The following is a 22204-nucleotide window of genomic DNA, read 5'->3' as shown; positions in this document are numbered from 1 at the left end:
CCAGCCGTACTTAGAAATGTTAGGGATTGGATATAGTGGGATATGCATATAGATACATCTTCTGCCACTGAGCTACAACCATTTCCCTTCAAATCAGACCTCACCTGGCCATTATTAAAGCAACATTGCTAATAACCTCTAGTGTACAGTAGGAACATGCTTGCGATGCTAAACCCTGCCCCGCTTTTACCTGCCTTCTTCTAATTTTCACAAAAACATTTGGTTGCAGACTCACTTTCTGCAGCATGCCGTTACAACTTAAGGCTCGCACAAATTACCGTATTTTTTGCACCATAACACTCACTTTTTTCCTCCTAGAAAGGGGAAATGTCTGTGCGTGTTATGGAGCGAATGCCTGTGGGTGGCGGGGGGGATCTGCTGCAGTCGTGAGCAGAGGATCCATGGTTCCCCTTCCTTCCCTCCTCCGTGGTTACAAAGCATGGATCCACATGGATCCTCAGGATTTTTGCATTGGGCTACTCCAAACTCACTGTCAGATCACATGTCTGTGGCCACAGCATGAACCACAAAAATCATATATCCACTATTTCATTTAGAATATTTTTTTTCTTGTTTTCCTCCTCTAAAAACTACGTGCGTGTTATGGTCTGGTGCGTGTTATAGAGCGAAAAATACGGTAGTTGTGGTCACTTCCCTGTTCTCAAGGGAAAAATGGAAATTGTGGGAAGAGTCATCCCATCTAATGAATGTCCTCCTGTCCACCCTTGCAAATTAAGTCACACCCACATCATACATATAAAACACACCCCTCCCCCCTAAAAAAGAATCATGGGAACTGTTACTTGTGAAGGGTGCTGGGAATTGTAGTTCTGTGGGGGGTTTTACTGTGCTTTACCAACGTGGATCTACTGACATTTGATAATCAAGTCAGCTTCTACTCCTGGTGGCACTTCAGTGGAGTTGCTCCAGGTGACCCCAGCGTGGATGAAAGTCAAATTTTCTTTTTCCTGTGGGAAGCGCTCTCTGGTGTGAATGATTGACAACCTATTAAAAGTATCACCAAGAGCTCTGTTTCTGCTTTGCCCTGCCTGTCAAAACCATTTTGCATCAGTTAATGTGCAACAGGGAAATTTGTGATTCACAATGATGTTAAGTGGGAAGGAGCTCCTGCCCGAAACTCGAGTGGCTGCCAGTCAGTGTAGGCAGTCCAGAGCTAGTTAGACCAGTGGACCTGACTCAGTATAAGACAGCTTCCTGAGGAATACCTGAGCTTTCTGCAAACAATCAAATGAAGGCTGCTGAATTTAAACTCGGCCTCTGGCTGTAGCAAATGCACCTGACATGCTTCTGCGAAAGAAGACACATGCTTTCAAAGCAACGTGTCTTTTAAAACAGAATCAAGAAGATCGTGCTTCACTTACAGAAAGCGCAGGAAAGCACTGTTGCTTAGGTGTCGAAGAATGAGCTATGCAGCCAGTAAAGTGAAACTTTAACTTGACCTACTTCTGTTGCCAAACAAAAGGTATCAGCTTACCTATGCCACATACAAGAAGGAAAGGCAATTGATCGGTGAACGTGTGTGGTTCATTTCTGAGCAGCATGGCAGCAAGCATTCAAGAGACACTGATCTTAAAGCCAGGAGCCACAAGGATCTGTGGGCACTTATTTGGGGAGCTCCTTTGATCCCCCAGCACTATATTAACAAATGCCCCCCAAGTGAAAGGAAGGCTTCCTCTGCTTCCCTCCTCAAAGCAATAAAGATCACACAATGTTCATTGTGGAAGTGTTACGGCGTTAACCAAGGAGAGGGCATTTTAAACTGTGGCAACCTGGTTATAAAGAAGCATGGCTGGTGCCTTTGCCATTATATTTTAGGTGCCAGGAAAAAAGATTTTCTATTTCCCCGGGCTTTAAATGTTTTTAACATTTTTTAAAAGCTGCTGTGTAGCTCACACTGTCATTTTTAAGTGCTTTTCATGTCTTTTGTATTTTGCTTCGTACATATGCAGTGGTAGTTTCACAATTAAAATAAAATACAATGTTGTTATTTTTTTATTGTGAACCACCCTAGGATATGCATTAAGAGAGGTATATAAATGTTCTACAAACAGATAAATAAAGGCTGCAATTCTATACACACTTACCTGTGAGTGAGCCCATTGAACTCAATGGCAGTTACTTTTGAGTAGAGAAGCAAAGGATTCAACTGATAAGGAGTCTTGATATTGTAAACTTACTACACAGAAACCCATTCCTTCAATATTAGCTGTTCAAATTCTAGAAAACATTTACTAATGACCTTGAAGGACTCTCACTGGATCTAAGCAAAGCATTTGTAAGGTATTTTGTGTGTGTGTGAGCTGCCTTGGCTATAATAGATATATATAGATCTCCAAAGGTGGAATAGAAATGTTTAAAATCAGTATATTTGTTTATAATATTGTACCCTACCCTTCAACAGATTCCCAGGGCAGTAAGCAGCAGTAATGATGGCAGCGGCTGCCTAGGGTGCAATTTATCCACAGTTAAGCACGTTTTCAAGTCTATGGATATAAAATAAATCCACTGAAATAGAATGTAAAACTGCTTAACTTTCTGGATCGTAACCATAGTAATTTGCAATTCACATACTGTGCAAGATAGCTGACCTCCTTTGCAAGCATTTTACAAAGTGCTGATCATCTTCCAAAGAACTATGCTAGGTTGCAATGTTTTACTAGGATTCGGCAAGCACAACTCTGGGAAAGCCTTGATTACAATAACATTGTTCGATACAGTCAAGCAAAGGTGAAACCGACTAGAATAAACGCAAAGTCAGGAGATAGGCAGATCATCCCTATAATCAGGGATTTGGTTAGCAAGCCAGTACTGAAGAAAATATGCATGCTACTTACACACGGCAGGTGTGTTTTGGTTAGGTTTTTTACAAAAATGTTCCAAATCTACAGCATGGTGTCACACCAGCCCACATCATGCACATTAAAACATCAACTTATTTTTACTCTTAAAAATCCCACACCCACCGGTCTGCAAAGTGGGAGAAGCCACACCCCCAGGAGAAGAACATGGTTGCTAGGTCTCAGGTTGCTTTCACCAGACTGGCACAACCAGAAGGTAGGATTGCACTGTCAAAGGTGCATATCGAGAGAAGGGATGGATAAATCGGTTGATTTCAGTTTCTTTCAGTTTCCCAATTTTTCCAACTTAGTTAGCCCCCATTCTGCATCAAATTGATTTCCCCCCCTTTAAAAAGTCACACAAAGCCATATGCATTTTTTGTGCTGATTTCTCCTAATACATGTCTTTTTGTATGCATTTTTTCCTAATATATACATTTCAACAAGCAATTTCCCCTAATATGTTTTGTACACCCCCCCCCATAAGTGCATTTTTGTGCGGAAAATCACTTCATGAGATTTGGAGAAGTGTGAATTTCTAAGTCTAGCTGCAAAATTGCGTAGAGAGTGAGTGTGATGTATTGTTTAGAGTATTACACTAAGACCTGGGAGACGAGGGTTCAAATACACATTCAGTCACAAAGCACACTTGGTATCCTGGGGCCAGCCACTCACTCTCAGCCTAACCTACCTCACAGAGTTGCTGTGAGGATAAAATGAGGAGGGTTCAGTTCTGTTACCATCAGCAGTCTCTTACATCCCTATGTATCCCTCTTGACTTTGACACTGGCAGCTAGGGAACTGTGCTCAAAGAACAGCCGCAGAAAAGCTTTATGCCTTCCAAAACCTCCCCACCCCGCCTCATTTTTGTTCCAATTCCAGATTTACTGGTGTCTGAAACAACACCTTCAGGGTGCTGTAATGCAAGAGCCAACAGAACAGCTGATGATGAGTTTACCTCATCGAATAATCCACTCCCCCCTATACGCATGCCTGCAGAATAATTATAAAATACACTAGGAGCCTAGCCAGAACTAACAACCTGTCATTTCTTTCCTCTTCTGCTGTGGTTGAAGCAGGCCAGCTTCACAGCAGACCCACTCTTGGCTGTTCTGTGAAACAGAAGTGACTGGAGACTGAATTAAAAGAACAGCAAAAAAAGAGAAAAGAATAAAAATTCCTTGAGGCAAGTGTATCCCTTGAGGCTCTTGGTGAAGCAGCAGGTCTTAATGTGGGAGGTGAGCTGTCCCTAGGGAGATCCTTTCTCCCAGAGTAGGCATTGACTGGGACTTGTCAGGACGGAGTGTCAAAAGGAAAAACATTTCCCCCAAAGCTTCTCTCTTTGGCATCTTAAAGGCTTCAGCAGGAGCCCCTGTAATCCTTCTCCTTCTTTAGTTGTTGTTTTATAATCCCTTCACCTCTAAAAATAAGGACAAGAGCAGGGTCAGAAAAAAATAGTGAACAATGGCCAGTAAACCTACTTTCCCTTTTGCTTGGGAGTGTTTTCAGAGTTATTTCAATCACTGCTCCATTACTCTTGTGGCAAAATTTGAATACTATTGTGAGTGAAGGGACACTTCACACACTTGATGGTCATGCGAGGACTTGCACATGTGTTACTGTGGGATCAGAACTTGAACACTGCACTGTAACTTCAACTTGGTCACATGATCGGAGATTGCGAAGGAATAGACCAGTACATTTTATGTGCCTCCCTCCCAGTTTGGGATAACTCCTTTTTAGAGAAACTTTACCTGGAATCTTGAGTACAGTGGTGCCTCGCAAGACGAAATTAATCCGTTCCGTGAGGCTCTTCGTATAGCGGTTTTTTCGTCTTGCGAAGCAAGCCCATTGACAGCTTAGCGGATTAGCGCTATTAGCGGTTTAGCGGCTTTCAGCGGATCAGCTGATAAGCGGCTTATCAGCGGATCAGCTGATAAGCGGCTTAGGGCCTAGGGAAAGGGGGGGGGGAAGGGAAAAAAACCCGCAGGAACTCGCAAGACATTTTCGTCTTGCGAAGCAAGCCCATAGGGAAATTTGTTTTGCGAAGCGCCTCCAAAACGGAAAACCCTTTCGTCTAGCGGGTTTTCCGTCTTGCGAGGCGTTCGTCTTGCGGGGCACCACTGTACTGATCTTACAGATGTGGCTGGAGAAATAACCAAAGAGCATGTGTGGATTAATGTATAGTCAATGAAAAATGTTACCAATCTAACAAATGGATTGATCAGATCTAGGGGTTACCATATTTCAAAAATTGAAAATCCAGACACATAAGTTATTGAGCTTTTTGCCATTTTTAAAGGAACTTTGCCAATTAATAAACACTTCCGACATACATCTCAGACAATTTTACGATTTTCGGAAATTCCACCCATACACTATTTCTGATGGATGATCCCGGATATGTATGGCAGCCCCATTATATCTCAACTTGAAATGCTCTGAGCATTTTACACAAATGAGAGTTTATATGGAATGGGGTAAATTTTTCTGCAAGTCTTTGGAGAACAAAAAGGCCAGCCGGCTCCTACGGGGAATACAGCCCAATGACTTAAATGCCTTGCTTGCGCGCGCACACACACACACACACACATATACACCATACACATGCAAACATGACATGCACCTGAAGATAATTTGAATGATACTTCCATGATATAACCTAAATTAAGACCAATTGCAGTGGGCTTACCTACACTATTATTTCAGGGGAAAACTGATGATAGCAACTAATGTACTAACTTGTTTTCTTAACACATTCCAGGAGTTTAACCAAAGACTGATGTGAGTCAATTGCAAAAAAAAAAAAGATTCCCAGATTAATTAGGGCACTCTGGACACATTTCTCACTTTGAGATACCTGATTGTGCCAACAATGCAGCAGTAAGCAAAATTAACAGCAAGCACATAGTGTCTTGAAATAAGAAGCAAGGGTGCAAGTTCAAGGCACCCCGGGATTCCATCTACCTGAACAATAAATTCAAACAGAAAAGTTGCACACCTGGTTATGAACTCTGATTTAGCAATCTTGGGCACTTCTGTGTTAAGAAGCCCATCATGTCCTACCATGCCCAAACTACAGTTTCTTCTTTGTGTATTCCAAAATGCAAGAAGAGAGGGATGGCACCAATCTGAAACAGACTGCAACCCTCAGCAAAAATCTAATCTGCAGGACCTGAGTTTGAAACAACCTTTCCAGACACTTCCCGGTATATAGCAGTTGCAGCAGTAAAAAGAAGCTTTGGACCTAACTTTAATGTGGACACATCCATTCCAACAGACCCCATTTGCTCATATCAGCAATCATTTCCTTATAGGCATCCTGGGGAAAGCCAATGTTATTGTTTCAATTATTTTATAACAACAGAATAAATTAGATTGTTTCCCATCTTGTTGTTCTTGAATTTCTTGAGGTGTTTGCTCCTTTTTTTACCCTGCTGGCATAATAAAGTGTTTGTGCTGATCAAAATGTATTTGCTTTGAATGGTAGATGTGCCATTCTATTTGATTACATTTATTTTGAAAGCAAGAAGTATTACAGGAGCTCTTTTCTCATTTTGGAATATTGCCCATATATCACTTCCAAACCAGAATTGCTCAATAGCACTCCTTTTAGGGAGAAGAATTAGTCCAGGCATGAAGGCACACTGATAGATGTGCTCAGAACTGAGGATGGATGGATCAGCCTATTTCAGCTCCAAATGCCTTCAATCCTAAATCCGTTCCATCACATTTTCTTTGGTGTTTTTTTAACCATGGGGAGGAGATGAATTTTAAATGTAGGAGTTTTTGTTAGCATACACAGGTCCCGCTTACTAAACACATGGTGTTCACTGGAAATTGTTCATATAACGAGCCCACAATTTCCATTATTTCCTATGGAAATATTTCTAATGTGGGACTTGCTCTCCACTCCCTCTCTCTGTGGTTTTTGCCTAAAAATGGATGTCACTGACCAGCGAAGCACAAACAAACAAGGAATTATGGAGGTTGGTGGTTTGGATATCTGAATCTGCAGAGCGTGTAACAAGGTTCCAGCATAATTCTTTACCTGCAGATGACTGAATTTTGGGATAGCAAGCATGTGGTTAGCAGGATCTGCATGCACTTTGCTCTAGATTTTTTGCATGCATTTCCTCCTTAACATATGCATTTTGTGTGCTTTTCTCCGCATTCCCCCCTTTTTTAAATAAATCAAAAAACTAGCATACAAATTCAAGGTGCACAATCTGATTATGAATTTTCTTCCAGACCATATGTAACTGTGAACTATGTTAGCCTATTTGAAAATGTGGAATGAATGACATCCAAATACTGACTCTTTCTTCCTAGGCCATCAATCTTCTGCATCCATCTTTTACATGTTCTAGGAGTATTCCTATTTTCATCTCTGAAATGTCAAATGGTAGGTGGGAGTATGTCAGAAATCCATACATTCTCTAAGTTAGGTGAGAGGATAAAAGGCTTGGTTGATCCAGTAGTTACAGCTGGGAACTTGGACTAAATACTCAGCTTGGTGCCAAAAATAATGGAGGGGAGCTAAGACATGCCGAGTAAGTCAATACTCCTAGCTTCAATGTCTTTGGAGAATTCATTCCACAGTCAGCTGCACAGGCTGTATGTGCAGCTTCATTGTCTTTTTATTTTTAGTTCTGTGTGGTCCAGCTGTTTCTTGGCTTGACAATGTTGCTCCGTTGAGCCTCCTGGGAGCATTACACACAGTGAGAAAAAGGCACACTTGTCTGTGTAGGATGCATCTTTCAGAGCGGAAGAAACTGCAGGTGATTTTGCCTCCAAGACTAATGCAGCTTTTTTCGCTGGGCAAAGTGAGGAACCATTCAACTTCCCTGTAACTGGAAAAAAAAGGGGATGGGAAAATACCCGGAGTCAGGACAGAGGCACACCACTGTGGAATCACAAAGAGGTACTCCAAAGACAAGGGTGGCTGTCATCTGCTTAACATTCACCAAAGGAAAAGCCCAAAGGGTCTCCTTTTGAAGTTTGCGAGGTACAGCCTGGGGGTCTTGACAAACTGCCAACAAAGTCTTCTTCGTTTAAATGTTGTGTCTTGATCAAAATGCATCTCATGCTGACTCTCCCCCAACCTTACATTTGAAGGCTGTTCCCATCCATGTTGACCGAGAAAAGTCGTTCCAACTGCATTCCATACCAATTGGCCTCTTCATTTCAGCTGCTGTAGCAAATTCGGGACCATAACTCCGTATCACCTGAGCTATGTAGCTGCTTTTTAAGTGCAGGGGGTTTATTTTACTTTCACAAAAATTACCAGAGTGGGGGTCCTGATCCAGACTGGTACACCTGTATGGGGTAGGTGGGCTTTAACTCTTTACCTCCTTTGTGGAACTGATCCCGAACAGGCCCTTTGCACCTGCAATTTGCACTTAAGGGGGGGGGAATACCTTAATTTGATTCAGTAGGAGCTTTTTTCTCTATGCAAATCAAAACTGTGGGAAGCTCAACCTGGACTAAGTCCATAACAAGGACAAAGGACTTCCATGCTAGGGTCCCAAAACAGATCAGGGTCATTGTGCTGGCAATTCATGTAAATAAACCAAGAGTTATGCACTTAAAAGGAGACCTGCCCAACTAAAGTCATGTGTAGTTTGTCCCTCAGCCACCCCACGCTCTCCCTGCTTGCTGCCTTTTGAGCAGCAGACTGAATTTTGAAATCAAGGCACTTAATGTTTAAAAGGATGCAGGGACGTCGTTCTTACTTTGTATTACCTGCAGTTTTATTGTGTCAATGGGTCCACAAATCTGTTCTGCATTGGGTTGGACAGAAGTGAGGCCAATTTAGCTATGCCTTCCCTTACAATCTGGGTTGTATTCAATGTAGCCTTAATTAATTAACATCACACCCTCTCAATGAAGCAACTTTTAAAAAGCACTCTTAAAAACAGTTACAGCTGGAAAGTCTAAAACAGTTACAGTCAAAACATTGTCTCATGCAGTGATCTCAGGGTTGCCAGGAACAGTGTCCTTCAGACATCAAATGCCTGGGTAAACAGCAGTGTTTTCAAGCTCTTCCTGAAAGTTAATACTGAGGAGGTTAGGCTCAACTCACCAGGGAGGACATTCCACAAACGAGGAACCACCACTGAAAAGCCCCTGTCACAGGTCCACGTCAGTGATGGCACCTGCTGTAATCACCTGCTGATTACAGGATCTGGGATGGTTGATACTGGGGAAGGCGCCTTTTTAGGTATTTTAGGTACTTGGGTCCCAAGCCATTTAGGGCTTTGTATGCTGTACTAACACCTTGAATTAAGGCTCACTAGCAGCCAGTGCAGTGCTTTCAGGGCTGGTGACACATGGTCCCATTGGGCTGCCCCATTTACCAACCTAGCAGCCATATCTTGCACTAGCTGCAGCCTCCAGATCATCTTCAAGGGCAGCATCACATACAGCGTATTGAAGGAATCCAAACAGGAGGTCACCAGAACATGGACAACTGAGGTCAGGTTAGTCTACTCCCAGGAATGGCCATAGCTGGAGAATCCACCTAAGGTGGGCATAAGCACTCCTAGTCAAAGAAGCCATTTGATATTCCAGTGACAAATTGGAATCCAGGAATACTCCCAAACTATGAAGCTGTTCCTTCAGGGGAAGTGCACCCCTTTCCCAGAACAGGTTGTGCATCTATTTCCCAGATCCGGAAACCAATCAACCACAGTACTACCATCTTATCGGGATTCGGCCTCAGTTTGTTGTGCCCCATCCAATCCATCACAGCCTCCAGACACCTGTCCAACATCTTCAAAGCCTCCCTGGATTCTGATGAAATGGAGAGGTAGAACCAGTGCTTTTTCTCCTAGGGGTACACATACCTCTAAACATTTTGTGAACCTTTGTACTTTTGTCCATTTACTGTATTTATTTTTCCCGATTTGAACTAAAAAATGCTGATTTTCTTGAGTCAAAATGAGAGTACCCCGAAACATTTTTTTTAGAAGAAAAAAAAAGCACTGGGCAGAACTGATGGTGCCATGCTCCAAATCCCCAGATGGCAGTGCTCAATAGTTTCATATAGATGTTAAATAGCTTGGGGGCAGAATGGAGCTTTGTGGAACCCAACAAAGCCAAGAAGCCAAGCAACAATCTTGAAGTACTGTACTACTTTCTGGTAGCAACACTTCATGTAGGAGTGGAACTACTGTAACAAGAGTTACCGGTACCTCCAACTGGGGTGCAAAAACTGGGCATGAAACCAGGCATTTTGCCTGTCGCAAGGATTTCTGCTTCCACAATGGACCCCACCCCCTTTACCTGCTAAATCTGTTCTAGGGGTTCCCACAGCTGCCTAGAGCAGATTTGGGGGTGGGGTGGTGGGAGGAGAGGGGGGAAAGTCCAGCTGAATAAGTGGGAATTTCTGTGGCAGCTGAATACTGCTCTCTTTCTTTAGATTTAACACCCAAGCTCGAGTAGGTATCAGAGCTTTGCTGAGTGATCATAACTTGAGTGCTTGAATTTGTGAAACTGTTTGGAAAACCACAACCAAGTTATGCGCAATCTGTAGAGTCATCTGCTAGCCTTTCATGGGATTTTGTTCCTGGTTATTGTAGAGGGACCTTCTGTCTCTAGCTCTTCTTGGCAGGAAATGTATTATACAGTGCAATGCAACATAAAGACGTGTCCTTTGAAATGCTTTGGCTGGAAGGTGAAAATGAAGACTTAAAAAGGGTTGGGGTGGGGAGGAAAAAAACATAATCATTGGCAGTTTAATGGCCCTATCCCATTTCAGAAGTTAAAAGAAGATTGATTAGGGTGGGGATGGGGATTATGTCCCCCCCGGTGATATAGCAGATTGGTGGTTGAAATTATTTCTGATCCCCTGCACTGTCATCTGCCTCAGAAGAAGGGGAATGTTTATAATTGCTTCTCCTCCTACCCCCTGCTTCTTCATGAAGGTAGATGAGATGCGGGTGAGAATTCCCAATAGGTCATCACAGCTTCCAGAGCTCCCATAAAACAACCAAGATGCTTGCGAAATTACCTATCTAAAAGCTTTCTTTGCTGGTAAAATATTCTAATTACTACAGCTTAGGTTTAGGAGCTCCCTGTTCTGAATTCCTAATAGCTGTAGGAACTGAGGATAACATTATTACAGTACTTCATTAATCCATCCTGCTGTGATGCAGGGCATGAAACAAGGCTTTAGTCATGTCTTAGCATCCCCATCTAGCCCCAAAGATCGTAAAAAGATGTAGAGGAAGGTCAGAGCACATCTAATTTGAATGGTAATTTTGTATCTTCACCTTTTTATGATGGCGTTTGCAAGATCTATCCAAAGGACCAAAGGTCTGGTTTCCTTAATGGGTTCTGTGCAATGCAATTCAATTGGAGCTTGCAGGATATAAGAACAGCAGCTGCTGCCGGTAGTATATACAAAACCAAGCAAGGTCTATGAAGCTGGAGATGCTCAGATTTTCCTGAGCTAAGCCAAGAATTAAAACTACTGCTCTATAAAACTGAAAATTTGGGATTTAGGATTTAGGATTTAGGAGAGGCAAATGGAAGTACTTCTTTACACAACACTTACTTAAACTATGGCATTCACAAAGTCACTTTATGCTGAATGACCCCAAATTGGGCAGCTTTGAAAGAGGATTAATTTCATGGAAGATGAACCTATCAGTAGTTACTAGTCATGATGGTTACCTCCAGAATCCCTGACTACTGGTCCTGTTAGCTAGGGATGATGGGAGTTGTAGGCCAAAACATCTGGAGGGCCGGAGGTTGGGGATGCCTGTACTAGACAATGTCTTTCCTATAATATTTTTGGACACAATTATCTTCTTTCCCCCACCTTCCTTTCCTTTTATTTGCCGCAAACCAACCTCACCATACCAGAAACAAATCTCTCCAAAAACTCTTCAGTAACTGCATATCTAGCCATACTTCTTTCCTTCCCCTCACCCCCAACAAGAACAAATGTACTCCATTTCAACTTCTTCTTGTAAATCATCCTTTCAAATGGTGCACACCAGCACACACCACTAAAAGGTTTCTCTGCTTTCTGCAACAATGGACCTTGAAAGGCTTCGAGATCAAAACCCTGCCCCTGCAGAAGAATCCCAAATATTTTAAAATGTACAATTCCTACTGCTCCTGCTTTTCATGAAACAGAACGGAACAGTAAAGCCTTTGTTAATGACAGGGCTCTTTCCTGGGGAATGCAAAATGCCATGGTCAGAATGGGGACTCTCTGGAGGAAAGAAATGTGCACTTCAGTCGCAAACATCTTAAAAGACTTCTGAATAATAGGAAAGAAACAGCCTTTCCTTTTTCCTTTGATCTGACCTTCCAAGTGAATGGAAAAGAACATTTATCTTTTGGTCCTCAGTATTGTAAAGGAATATGCAATGCTGCAAAGCCCAGCCTGCCCCATCTATTTTTTGCTCAGCCTTGAATAGATGAAGCACCTCAGGATCAACTTCTAAACCAAGGATGAGGAATCTTTTTCAGCCCAAGGACCCCATTCCCTTGGGCAACCTTTGAGGGGCCACATGGCAGTGGCAGATGAGGCCAGAGGGAAGAGTGGGCAGAAAAACAAATGTAAAATTTGCACTTTGTACAGTAGGCTAGTTTCTACACAGACTCTCACAAAGCCCTTTCTCTTCTTTCTCCAGGCAGCGAGGAGTCATTAGGCAAAAATTATCAAGGAGGGAGCAAAGAAGAGCCAGTGAGGGTTGTGGTCTGGGGAAGAGGTGAAACATAAGGAGAATCCCAAAGGCTAGGAAAAAGAGGCCTGAAAGGCCACATTTGGTCTCTTGGTCCAAGGAGTTCCTGCTCTAAAGGGAGCTGTTAGGGATGGAGACATATGACAGCATCTTCCCGCTTGATGGAAACTTCTGGCATTTTAACACTCCATGGCCAGGCCCCTTTATGGGAAGGAGCTAAGAAGCATCTGGTTATGTTTCATTATTGATTACTTGCTTTATTAAGAGCCAAACAGATGCTGGGCCTTTCACAACGCTAAATTCTGTGTGGCTGTCATCAAGGAGCAGCTGCCGATAGCTGAGAGAAAACCACATTATTTGTTTTTAAAACGCTTGTTGCCAATTTGGAAGTTTTCAAAGTTGTGAAGCAGGCTACAAAGTTACTGAAATCAATTATCCAGTCAAAATTGATAAGCACTGCCCACAGTGGACAAACAAGAAAGGACACATAGTTAATGTGTATCGTTCCCTCGGCATATACATCTTCTTCTTGTTGCGTTATGAGATTTCTGTTAAAGTTTTTCATAATTCAATAAAATAGTGGCTAAAAAAATACAAATAAAATAAGCAGAATATGGAGTCCTCTCTTAAAAGGAATTTTTAGCCCTTACCTCCCACAGAAGAGAGTAGCTCCCCCCAGCTCTCTCCTGATATCTTTCCTTTCTCCTCCCAACCTCTCACCCAAGGACACCAGCATTTCCCTATCTCTCACCTGGGGTCCTTCATCAACCCTCTACCACCCCCATGAGTATACAGCAGAAAACAGCCTCAATCAAAGCATTTGAGGTTCCTCCCAAATCACCCGTATCTTTCAGAGTGATTAATAATCAGACCAAAAGCAGTCTCAGGAGGCCTTGAGATGAACAGCTTAACCCTTGTACCTCCGACCTCTCCCTCAAAATGGCCCCTACTCCCCCCTTCCTCTTGTTGCCTCTCATGAAATGCACCACTTACACACCTTTGTATAAAACCAGCCCCCAAACTGTGAAGGAACATTAAGAGACTAGATCAGTGATGTAAGGACTGCAAGAATGTAGAAAAGAAACAATGAAGAAATTCAGACTTAAGGCTCAACTTCAAATAAATCCAAATATTTGAACATATGGAAGTGAGGAACAATGTCATCCAAGCAACATTAACTTTGCCGACTGCAGTGAACCTCGAAAGAAACCCAGATTATGGGAAAGCACATTATAAAATACTGCATAAGTGAAGAAAACAGTGGTGCCTCCTAGTTGTATCGTGTGTTTTAAAATAAATCTAAAAATACTGTGAAGCACATACGTGACAAAATGAAGCAATCTTGATCCACTTTCCTCTGCATGACTTTTCAATTGCGCGCGGGGGGGGGGGTGTTACTACACAGAAGGCTTTGGTGACACATCCAAAAACATCTCCAAGACTCTAACGCCTTGATAATGTGTTCTGACTCACATAAACTAACTGAATGGAATAGCTTTACCAGGTGCAAACTGTTAATGGATTATTTTGGAAACTCAAAGGGATTTTTGAGTGTGTGTTTTTAAAGCATCTGTGGCTAAAAAAGCTATTCATTATTCTCCAGCATAAAAGACATTCAAGGGATACGGAGGGAGCACAGCCCTCATCACGCAGTGCCACAGAAGCCTCTTTACTTCTATTTTCCACCCTCCCCAGTTTCCAGATGTGCCATTTCCTCTGAAGTATTTCCTCTGAAGGATTCATCTCTTTGGGGTTTAAACATATACTATACAACCTGGGGATGCATGTGTCTCAAACTGAAGAAGATGAAGAACCAAAAGCATAAAATGTAGAGGCCTCACAAGTCCTAACTGCAGCCCCAAACTCAAAGGATGAAAGCTTCTGAAGACCTGGCACTCAAACAAATGGCCTGGGTGCAAGCATGTCTACAGTTCCCATTTAGAAGGCATGAAATTGGTTTCACACAGCAGAACTCCACAGGAGCCAAAACATTTGTAACCTACGTGGATGCAGCCAATCATGTAGTGATACACCCAACAGGCCCAGTCAACATGGTAAGACACTTACAACTGTTATGGTCCCAGCCCAGAATACGGGTATGCAGACATATTTCAACACCTTCACAAAGACACAGAACAACTGGTCCCACATCCTCCAGTTGTCGCATCTCCTCCCAGTCATTCCTGGAGATGCTGGGATTGAACATGGGGTGTTTTGAATACAAAGTATATGTTCTGCCACTAACTTACAGCCCTTCCCCTAAAGGCGCGCTTGGCCTGACAAGCAACTCAGCAGCTCTTCTTTCCAGCTACAATAATGGTGCAGGCGCGAAAAAGTTGGAAGTCCATCCATACAGTGCCCTTTTATCTAACATCACAAAAGGCCTACCAAGGACTATATTCCAAGAATAGATTTTGGATCTCTCATTAGTATGAACTTTCTTCACCTTCTGATAACCTACTGGGCATGATGTGAACAGCTGAACAATGTATGATGTTAGCATGGGCATACAATGAGTTACTGCATAGTGAAACAAGGAGTTTTGACAGGTGGCTGTTGCCAGCTCCTGACAAACTAGGCCAGATACCTCAGCATCAGTTTCACTGAGATCCAATTCAAGATGATATTATTATTATTATTTACAGGAGTTGTCTCCATCAATAGACTGAACAAGGCCAGGGCCAAAAAATACATTTTGTGTAATTCTATTTTGAAATGAATCTAAAAAATACAGTCAATGAAAAGGAAGGACACACACAAACAACAATACAGAACTTCCAGTACAATAACATAAAAGCTGATTTACAGTCCTTCGGACCGTAATGGCCCAAATATAAGCCGCACCCAAATATAAGCCGCAGCTTTAAAATTGATGGGGGAAAAGAAAAAAATACCCGAATATAAGCCACTCCCTTCCTCGCTGCTCCTGGCTGCATACTTTGGGGGGTGGGGGGTGAGCAGCATTGCATTGCCGGAGGCCTTTCCCCTTCCTTGCTCTCTCCCTTCCCAACCTTGGGGGAGGGGATGGGGAATTACGCATGGGGCAGGCACTGCTTCACCGTGCTCCTGGCGCTGTTTGCCCTGCGCTCCTGGCTACGTACCGTAAGGTTGTGAATATAAGCCGCACTTTAACTTTTCATAGTTGGAATTTGGGGGGAAAGTGTGGCTTATATTCAGGCCAATACGGTATATCATAAAACTGGCCACATTACTTTCTTTACAACAACAACATGATGCAGAGGGTTTTCATGTTGCTGTTTTTCCTGGGCTGGAAATCACACCCCAAAGCTCCTATTTGTTCCCACAGGTGTTACACCTTTGGGGGGGGGGAGAGTGACTTTTGACAGGAAAACTGCAAGGAGAAGAGCCGAGCCCTATCCCAGCTACGCCATGGTCCCAATTCACCCCCATGGCTGAGTCTTTTCTAACCATGTTAGTTTTAAAAAATACTTTTAGCATAATGTGGAGTTTGGCCCTCAAGATGGGAAACGAACTGTATAAAAAAGAACTTCTCAAATACCGCGCAACTAAATACCGCTTTATTAAGCTTTATAACACAAACATGTACATACCTTGATGAACATACCTTATATGAACAATGGACAAAGAGAGAAATGCTTATATGCTTGGTCAAAACATGTTTGGTATTTGTTATAGATTAACTAGTATTTGCTATACATTGGTGTTTGTCATACATTAGCATACCTATTTCTCAATGCTTCATGTATCAAGGCGGGCAGCCAGCGGGGCAGGAGGTACACACTTTGCCTTCCAGCAGCAGCGTCACTGCAGCATACCAGAAGGAAGAGGGGCCAGTAAATGGGGAGGTCAGCACTGTGGACACACCAGGGGGCTCACCAGAATAGCTGCCAGTGTATTCGCACAATGCCAACCTCTCCACCACCCCTCCTTGCTGAAAAGACACAGGAGGCCAGGTGTGTGCCATTGCCCCTCCCCTCCATTTGGTTCCACAAGAAGGTACTTGTTTTTTTTTTATGGCTTTAAAATGTTATATATTCCTTTGTGCAACAGCTGAGAAGTTCCTTTTAAAAACATTTCATTTCCTAGCTGGTTCGCAGTTTTCTTGGGGGTTGTGGCTGGGCTACATTAATCTCTCTCTGTGTTTTTTTGACTTTGGCCCTCAGTCACTGTCCATTTCTGGTCTCCATGAAGAGCTCTGGGGCTTCAAAAAAATCTCTTTGTATGATTGACTGAATATCGTCAGAGTCTTGCAAATACCAGAGAATAAAAACAAAACCAAGCAAGTTTCAAGTCCTTGTGACTGAAGAGATGAATGGGCAATATATGCAGCAGCAAAACCCTACAATGCAGCCCTCACGCCTTGCTCTTCTTCTAGTGAGAGACAAAAGAGTAGCAGAGCCCAAACAAATGCTTCACAAGGCATTTCTCCCTGTAGGTTCCTGATGGATCAGGAAACAGAATGTGTGTACCTTTCAAAGCATAATAGCCACCATTAAGTGTCATTAACATGGGCTGGGTGTGGGGGAGAGGAGATATATTCAACCCTGGATGCAGCTCAAGTGCACACTCCCAGATGGTCATTAGGGGGAATTATGAACTTAATTGCTCAAGCTGCATGGCTTCAGCTTAAGGCTGCCTAATGAAATAATTGGGGTTTCTTGGGAAGACAAACATGGGGACATGGCAATCCATGTGCCTTCCTTAAACCTGCAGAAACAGATGAGAATTTCCCCAGAAAACAGTGGGATCTGTCAGGAAAAAAATCAAGCATTGGGAGGGTGGAGAGAATGGAGCAAAGTGAAGTAGGGTCACTCTTCTTGTGTGAATTTAAAATGGGAGAGCACACTACAGATGTTGGCTCCAACCCACTTGTCCTCAATTGCCTGTTCTAATTAACAAGTCAAATGGAAGAACTTTGTTCTGCCTTTGGAAGGAAGCAAAATTAGGGTGTGTAGAAGAAAATCCTTAATAATATTGTCATTTGGGACGGGGTGGGAGGAAGGAGAGAAACATCTAAAAGTTATATAAAGTTTTGTTTTGTTTTCTTGAAGACAATATGGCTTCATAGCAAGTGGGGACAGACAGGAAAGCAGGATCTTCTGGCAGATCTGAGTATAGATTGGCAAAGGTCTCTGACTCTAAACTGTTTAACAATGGAAAAAATGAAGTTGTTCTCCACCACCGCCTAAACTGCACTGCTGAAATGAAGAAAGCCAACCAGATGTGGACTTGTGTGTGACAGGATTAGGAGCTCATTTCTGTACTGAAAAGAAAATTTTAGGCTCAAAATGTGTGAAGACAGACACCCTGTGCTTTACCCTGACTCTTATAGGTAGATCTTGGGGTTCTAGTAAAAACAAAGTAGGCCTGAAAAAGGCCCACTTCTTCTCTGGAGACAGATCCTTCTGTTTCTTCAGAGTTCCCTTCCCACCCCAGCTAAGCTACCCAGAAAGGCTTTTATGCAACTGAGGACTACAATGCATTTTTAGGACAAGGATAGGTCTATTTCATGGAGGATAGATCCAAGCAAGGATAGTTCTATCAATGGTTATTAGCCATGACAATGCTATGGAATCTCCAAGTCAGAAGCAACATGCCTCTGAACTGTAGTTACTGGAGAGCAATAACCAGGGAGATGCCCTGCTTGTGAGATTCCCAGAAGATGACTCTGATTGCTGGCTATGAAAAACAGGATGCTGGATTAGGTGGAACTTTGGTATGATCCAGCATGGCTTTTCGCATGTCCTTATGACAAAAACATAAACATTTTCCTTCCACAGATGTCCCCATAATTCCCAGAATAGTTAGAATTATGGTATAGCAGGGGTAACCAGAATGAAGGGCAAATGCAACAAAAACTGAAACCTTCATATCTAAGCTAAAGAACCCAAGTGTGTCATACACCAAAACTTTGTTATTGTGTTTATATCTCATCTTTCTTCTGTCATGGAACCCAAGGCACTGTTCATGTGGTTCCCAGTTGGTTACCTGGTCAGGCACTGACCAGACCCAGACCTCCCTAGTTTCAGTCACCTTATGTGCTTTCATACTCTGGGACCATATTCCTAGAGCACCAATGTTATTAGAACACGTTCTCCGTATTTCACCATCCCTCCCACACACACAATCTCAAGTAAAGGTTACAATGTAAACAGCATTCCAATCAATCCTCATATTTGATTATCTCAAAATTTTGGATGTAAGCAACTGCATTACACATTCATTTGGCACTCAGACAAAATAATGCAGATGGGTGGAGCCACATCAGCTGTCTTACCGTTGCTTAGAATTAATTCACCGTCTGTTTCTAAACACTGAAGAGCATTTGACTTCATCCCTTTTGCTATCTCAACCACGCACTGTTCTTTCAATGGCACTCACCATGGTCATGGGCAAATACAAAAAAGTTGATTCCCGTCAACATCTGGGCCAAGTCATCATAGCGACAGCAGTGTTCTCCAGCACCGTGAGCAACGAACACCAGGCCCCTAAATGGAGCATCAAAGTAGAATGTGTCAATTTAGAAACCAGGGAATATAAAAGCAAACAAGCTGTGTTTAAAAGAGCAAGATTTAAAAGCTTCAGTATTGTTATTTACAAATGCTGTTTTGAAGCATTTAAAGCCCTGGGACCCAGATATTTACCAGACTGCCTTCTTCTATACCAGCCCATCCATTTACTGAGATCATAATCAGGGGCTCCCCTCCTGCCTCCTGATTTATTTATTCATTTATAAAAATATTAATACTACCTATTACAATCCATCTCAAGACACTTTACAAATTAAAATTATACATAATATAATTGCAACTGATAACATGGCATGTGATAATTGGAGAAATAGGATGGAATGGAACTAAGCTGGTCATTCTGTTATTACATTTCTGTTTGCTGGATGGAAAGATCCCCCTCAGCTCCCCCAACATGCTGTTCCAGGGGTTCTCCTGACCCACTCTGAGTCAATTTCTGGGTGTTTGAGGATCACCTGGGGAAAGAGTGAGACGTCCTATAAGAAGTATTTGCGTGGGCTTCCGCTGACAGGATTCATTAGCTGAATCCTGCCCATAGCCTGTTAAGTGCAGCCCCTCAGGTTTATTGGCCCTCATCCAGCCGACTACTGAACACTGGTTCAGCACTTGCCCAGCCTCACCTGCCTCCAATGACAGAGAAACAGAGCTGAATGTACACTGAGCTCAGTATGCTGATGACACCTCACTCCAAACCCTCTGATGGTCTGCCAAAATTGCTTCATTAAAAAGCATGAAGTGGTAGATAGTAGGTAAGACAGAACCATGCTGCTTCTTTCTGAAACCAACCCCACAGGTAGGAACAGAATCACTCTGTTCCCATGCCCATGTTAGCCAGAGAACCAGTCCAGGATGATACCGTGGACACTGTTATCAAAAAATTGTTAAGAGGACAAGCAAAATACCATGGTTCACAGTTTCAAAAGCCACTGAGAGGGCAAGGCGAATCAACAGGGTTGTGTTCCCTCATCTTTCTCCCAACGGAGTTAACCCACTGGTGCAACCACAGCAGCTTTAGTGCCACACTCGGGCCTGAATCCAGATTGAAGTGGATCTAAGAAATCTGTTTCATCCCAAAGTATTCAAAACCACCACCCTCTTGGGTATCTTGCCCCCCACAGGGGATATTAGTGTATTGGTAATGGTTGTTAAAATAAGGTTACCAGATGTCCCCATTTCCCGGGGACAGTCCCCGGATTTACAAATCAGTCCCCATACAAAATCCATTGAGGTTGAAAAGTGTCCCCGGATTCATTGAAAAAAATCTGGTAACCTTATGTTAAAATCTCTCTGAGTAAGCCACACAACTGCTTCATGACTCATGAGAGCTGACTGATCACAAACTGAATTTTCTCTTTTCATTGGTCGCTGCAGTACAGTAGCACTCCATCCATTCAAAACATCTGGGAAAATGTAAACACTATAACACAGGCCTGCACAGTTTGTTACCCACCAAACTGAATGCAGACCGCTAGCCACATTTGGTGGCTCCTGAGTTTTTTGCTAGGCATGCCCGAGACTTTAAAAAACAACAACAGGCAGTTGCTAAACACCTCTCAGGCCACTGCTGGGCTGTGTTCACAATGAATGGCTCAGGCCTACAGAACGGCCAAAGAAACATCCATCTTTTGGACACTGCAAGACCCTACTAACCACAGTACTTCTTTTGCAGTTATTTTCATCTCCAGATGCTACAATTCTGTTAGCAAGAAACTCTGAAATTGACACGTTCCAAGAAGAAACCAGCACAGGCAGCATGAAAGGCTTCTCTTGCACATTTTTTTTTTTTAAAAAACCCTCATATAAGTAACAGAGCCAAAATAGCTCTCTGCACAGCCTGAAAACTGGCTCTGCATGAATGACCTGCAATTTCTATAAACTGGATTAAAACAACAAACGTGGCCAGGAGTCAGCAAATCCTAAAGACTGCAGTTTTAAGCATGCTGGCTTGGAAACAAATTCCATTGAATCCAATGGAGTAAATGGATTTATGACTGATAAGCCAACAACATGCCTAAGTTTGAGCAAGTGAGTAGGACGGCGTTCTGCTGAACCTAGCAACATGACTAACATCACACAGGTGTTTTATATAACACACCATGGCTGTAGTATTAGCAGCGGTTGTCAGAATTTCCAATAAGCAATGCAATTAAGTGGTGCTTGGCTTAATGTGAGAAAGGATCCCCACAATGGTATAATTGTGAGTTTTCTATCTCTCCCCATCACCAGCACTAATAATACTCTACCTTGAGGATTTTCTGTAACACGAATGAGGTGAAAGAAGGGAGAGTCACCTTGTGGTGCAATTTTCAGATTGCCAAATCACTGGAGGTGGGTAGGGAGCTGGCTGGACTTGTTCTTGGCCTTCTTGCAACAGATCTGGCAAAATCAACAGGTATTCCCCCCCCCCCAGCACTAAGAGAGATGGTTGGCAGCTCAACCCACTGCTACAGGCCAAGGAGAAGGGAGCAATAAAAAAATTGGCTGTCTTAAAGCTTTGCCAAGTGCACTTATACCTGGCTTGTAACTTGTCATTTTCCTATGAGAATTAACAATTTCACCTAGGGAACCAGGCAGAAAAGTTCCTAAACTGAAAGAGAGCAGGTTTTAAAAATTCTATCAGGCTATCCAAAATATGAACACGGATCCTTAGTTAGGTGGTGAACTTACACAAACCTAAGTGAGTTACATAAGAACAGCCTTGCTGGATCAGGCTTAAGGCCCACCTAGTCCAACATCCTGTTCTCACAGTGGCCAAGGTTCCTATGGAGAGTCTGAAAAAAGGATGTGAGTGCAAGAGCACTCTATGCACCTGCATCCCCAACAACTGGCATTCAGCGACATGGCCTTTGACCATGGAGATAGAACATAGTCATTATGGCTTGCAGTCATTGATAGCTCTATCCTCCATGAATTTGTCAAATCCTCATTTAAAACCTTGGTGACCATCACTACCCCTTGTAGAAGCAAATTCCATAGTTTAACTATCCACTGTGTGAAGAAGTACCGTATTTTTTGCTCTATAAGACTCACTTTTTTTCTCCTAAAAAGTATGGGGAAATGTGTGTGCGTCTTATGGAGCGAATGCAGGCTACGCAGCTATCACAGAAGCCAGAACAGCAAGAGGGATTGCTGC

The 22204-nt window shown here is 42.8% G+C and overlaps 1 protein-coding gene across 9 annotated transcripts in view; it reads right to left on the bottom strand.

The window, feature by feature from the left end:
- MGLL (monoglyceride lipase) overlaps positions 1 to 22204 on the bottom strand; it is an 85688-nt gene that overhangs the window by 36368 nt on the left and 27116 nt on the right. For 5 of the 9 annotated variants that reach the window (XM_079964587.1, XM_079964586.1, XM_079964588.1 and 2 more), the window contains exon 3: positions 18923 to 19029. The exons of the other annotated variants lie outside the window; for them this stretch is intronic. In XM_079964587.1, the coding sequence (XP_079820713.1) occupies positions 18923 to 19029 (107 nt within the window). The remainder of the gene's footprint in view (positions 1 to 18922; positions 19030 to 22204) is intronic. 9 annotated transcript variants of the gene reach the window in all.

The sequence above is a fragment of the Podarcis cretensis genome, assembly GCF_951804945.1.
Source record: "Podarcis cretensis genome assembly, chromosome: 2".
Taxonomy (NCBI): Eukaryota; Metazoa; Chordata; class Lepidosauria; order Squamata; family Lacertidae; genus Podarcis; species Podarcis cretensis.
Note: the sequence above shows the minus strand (reverse complement) of the source record. Positions and strands in the feature narration are given on the sequence as shown.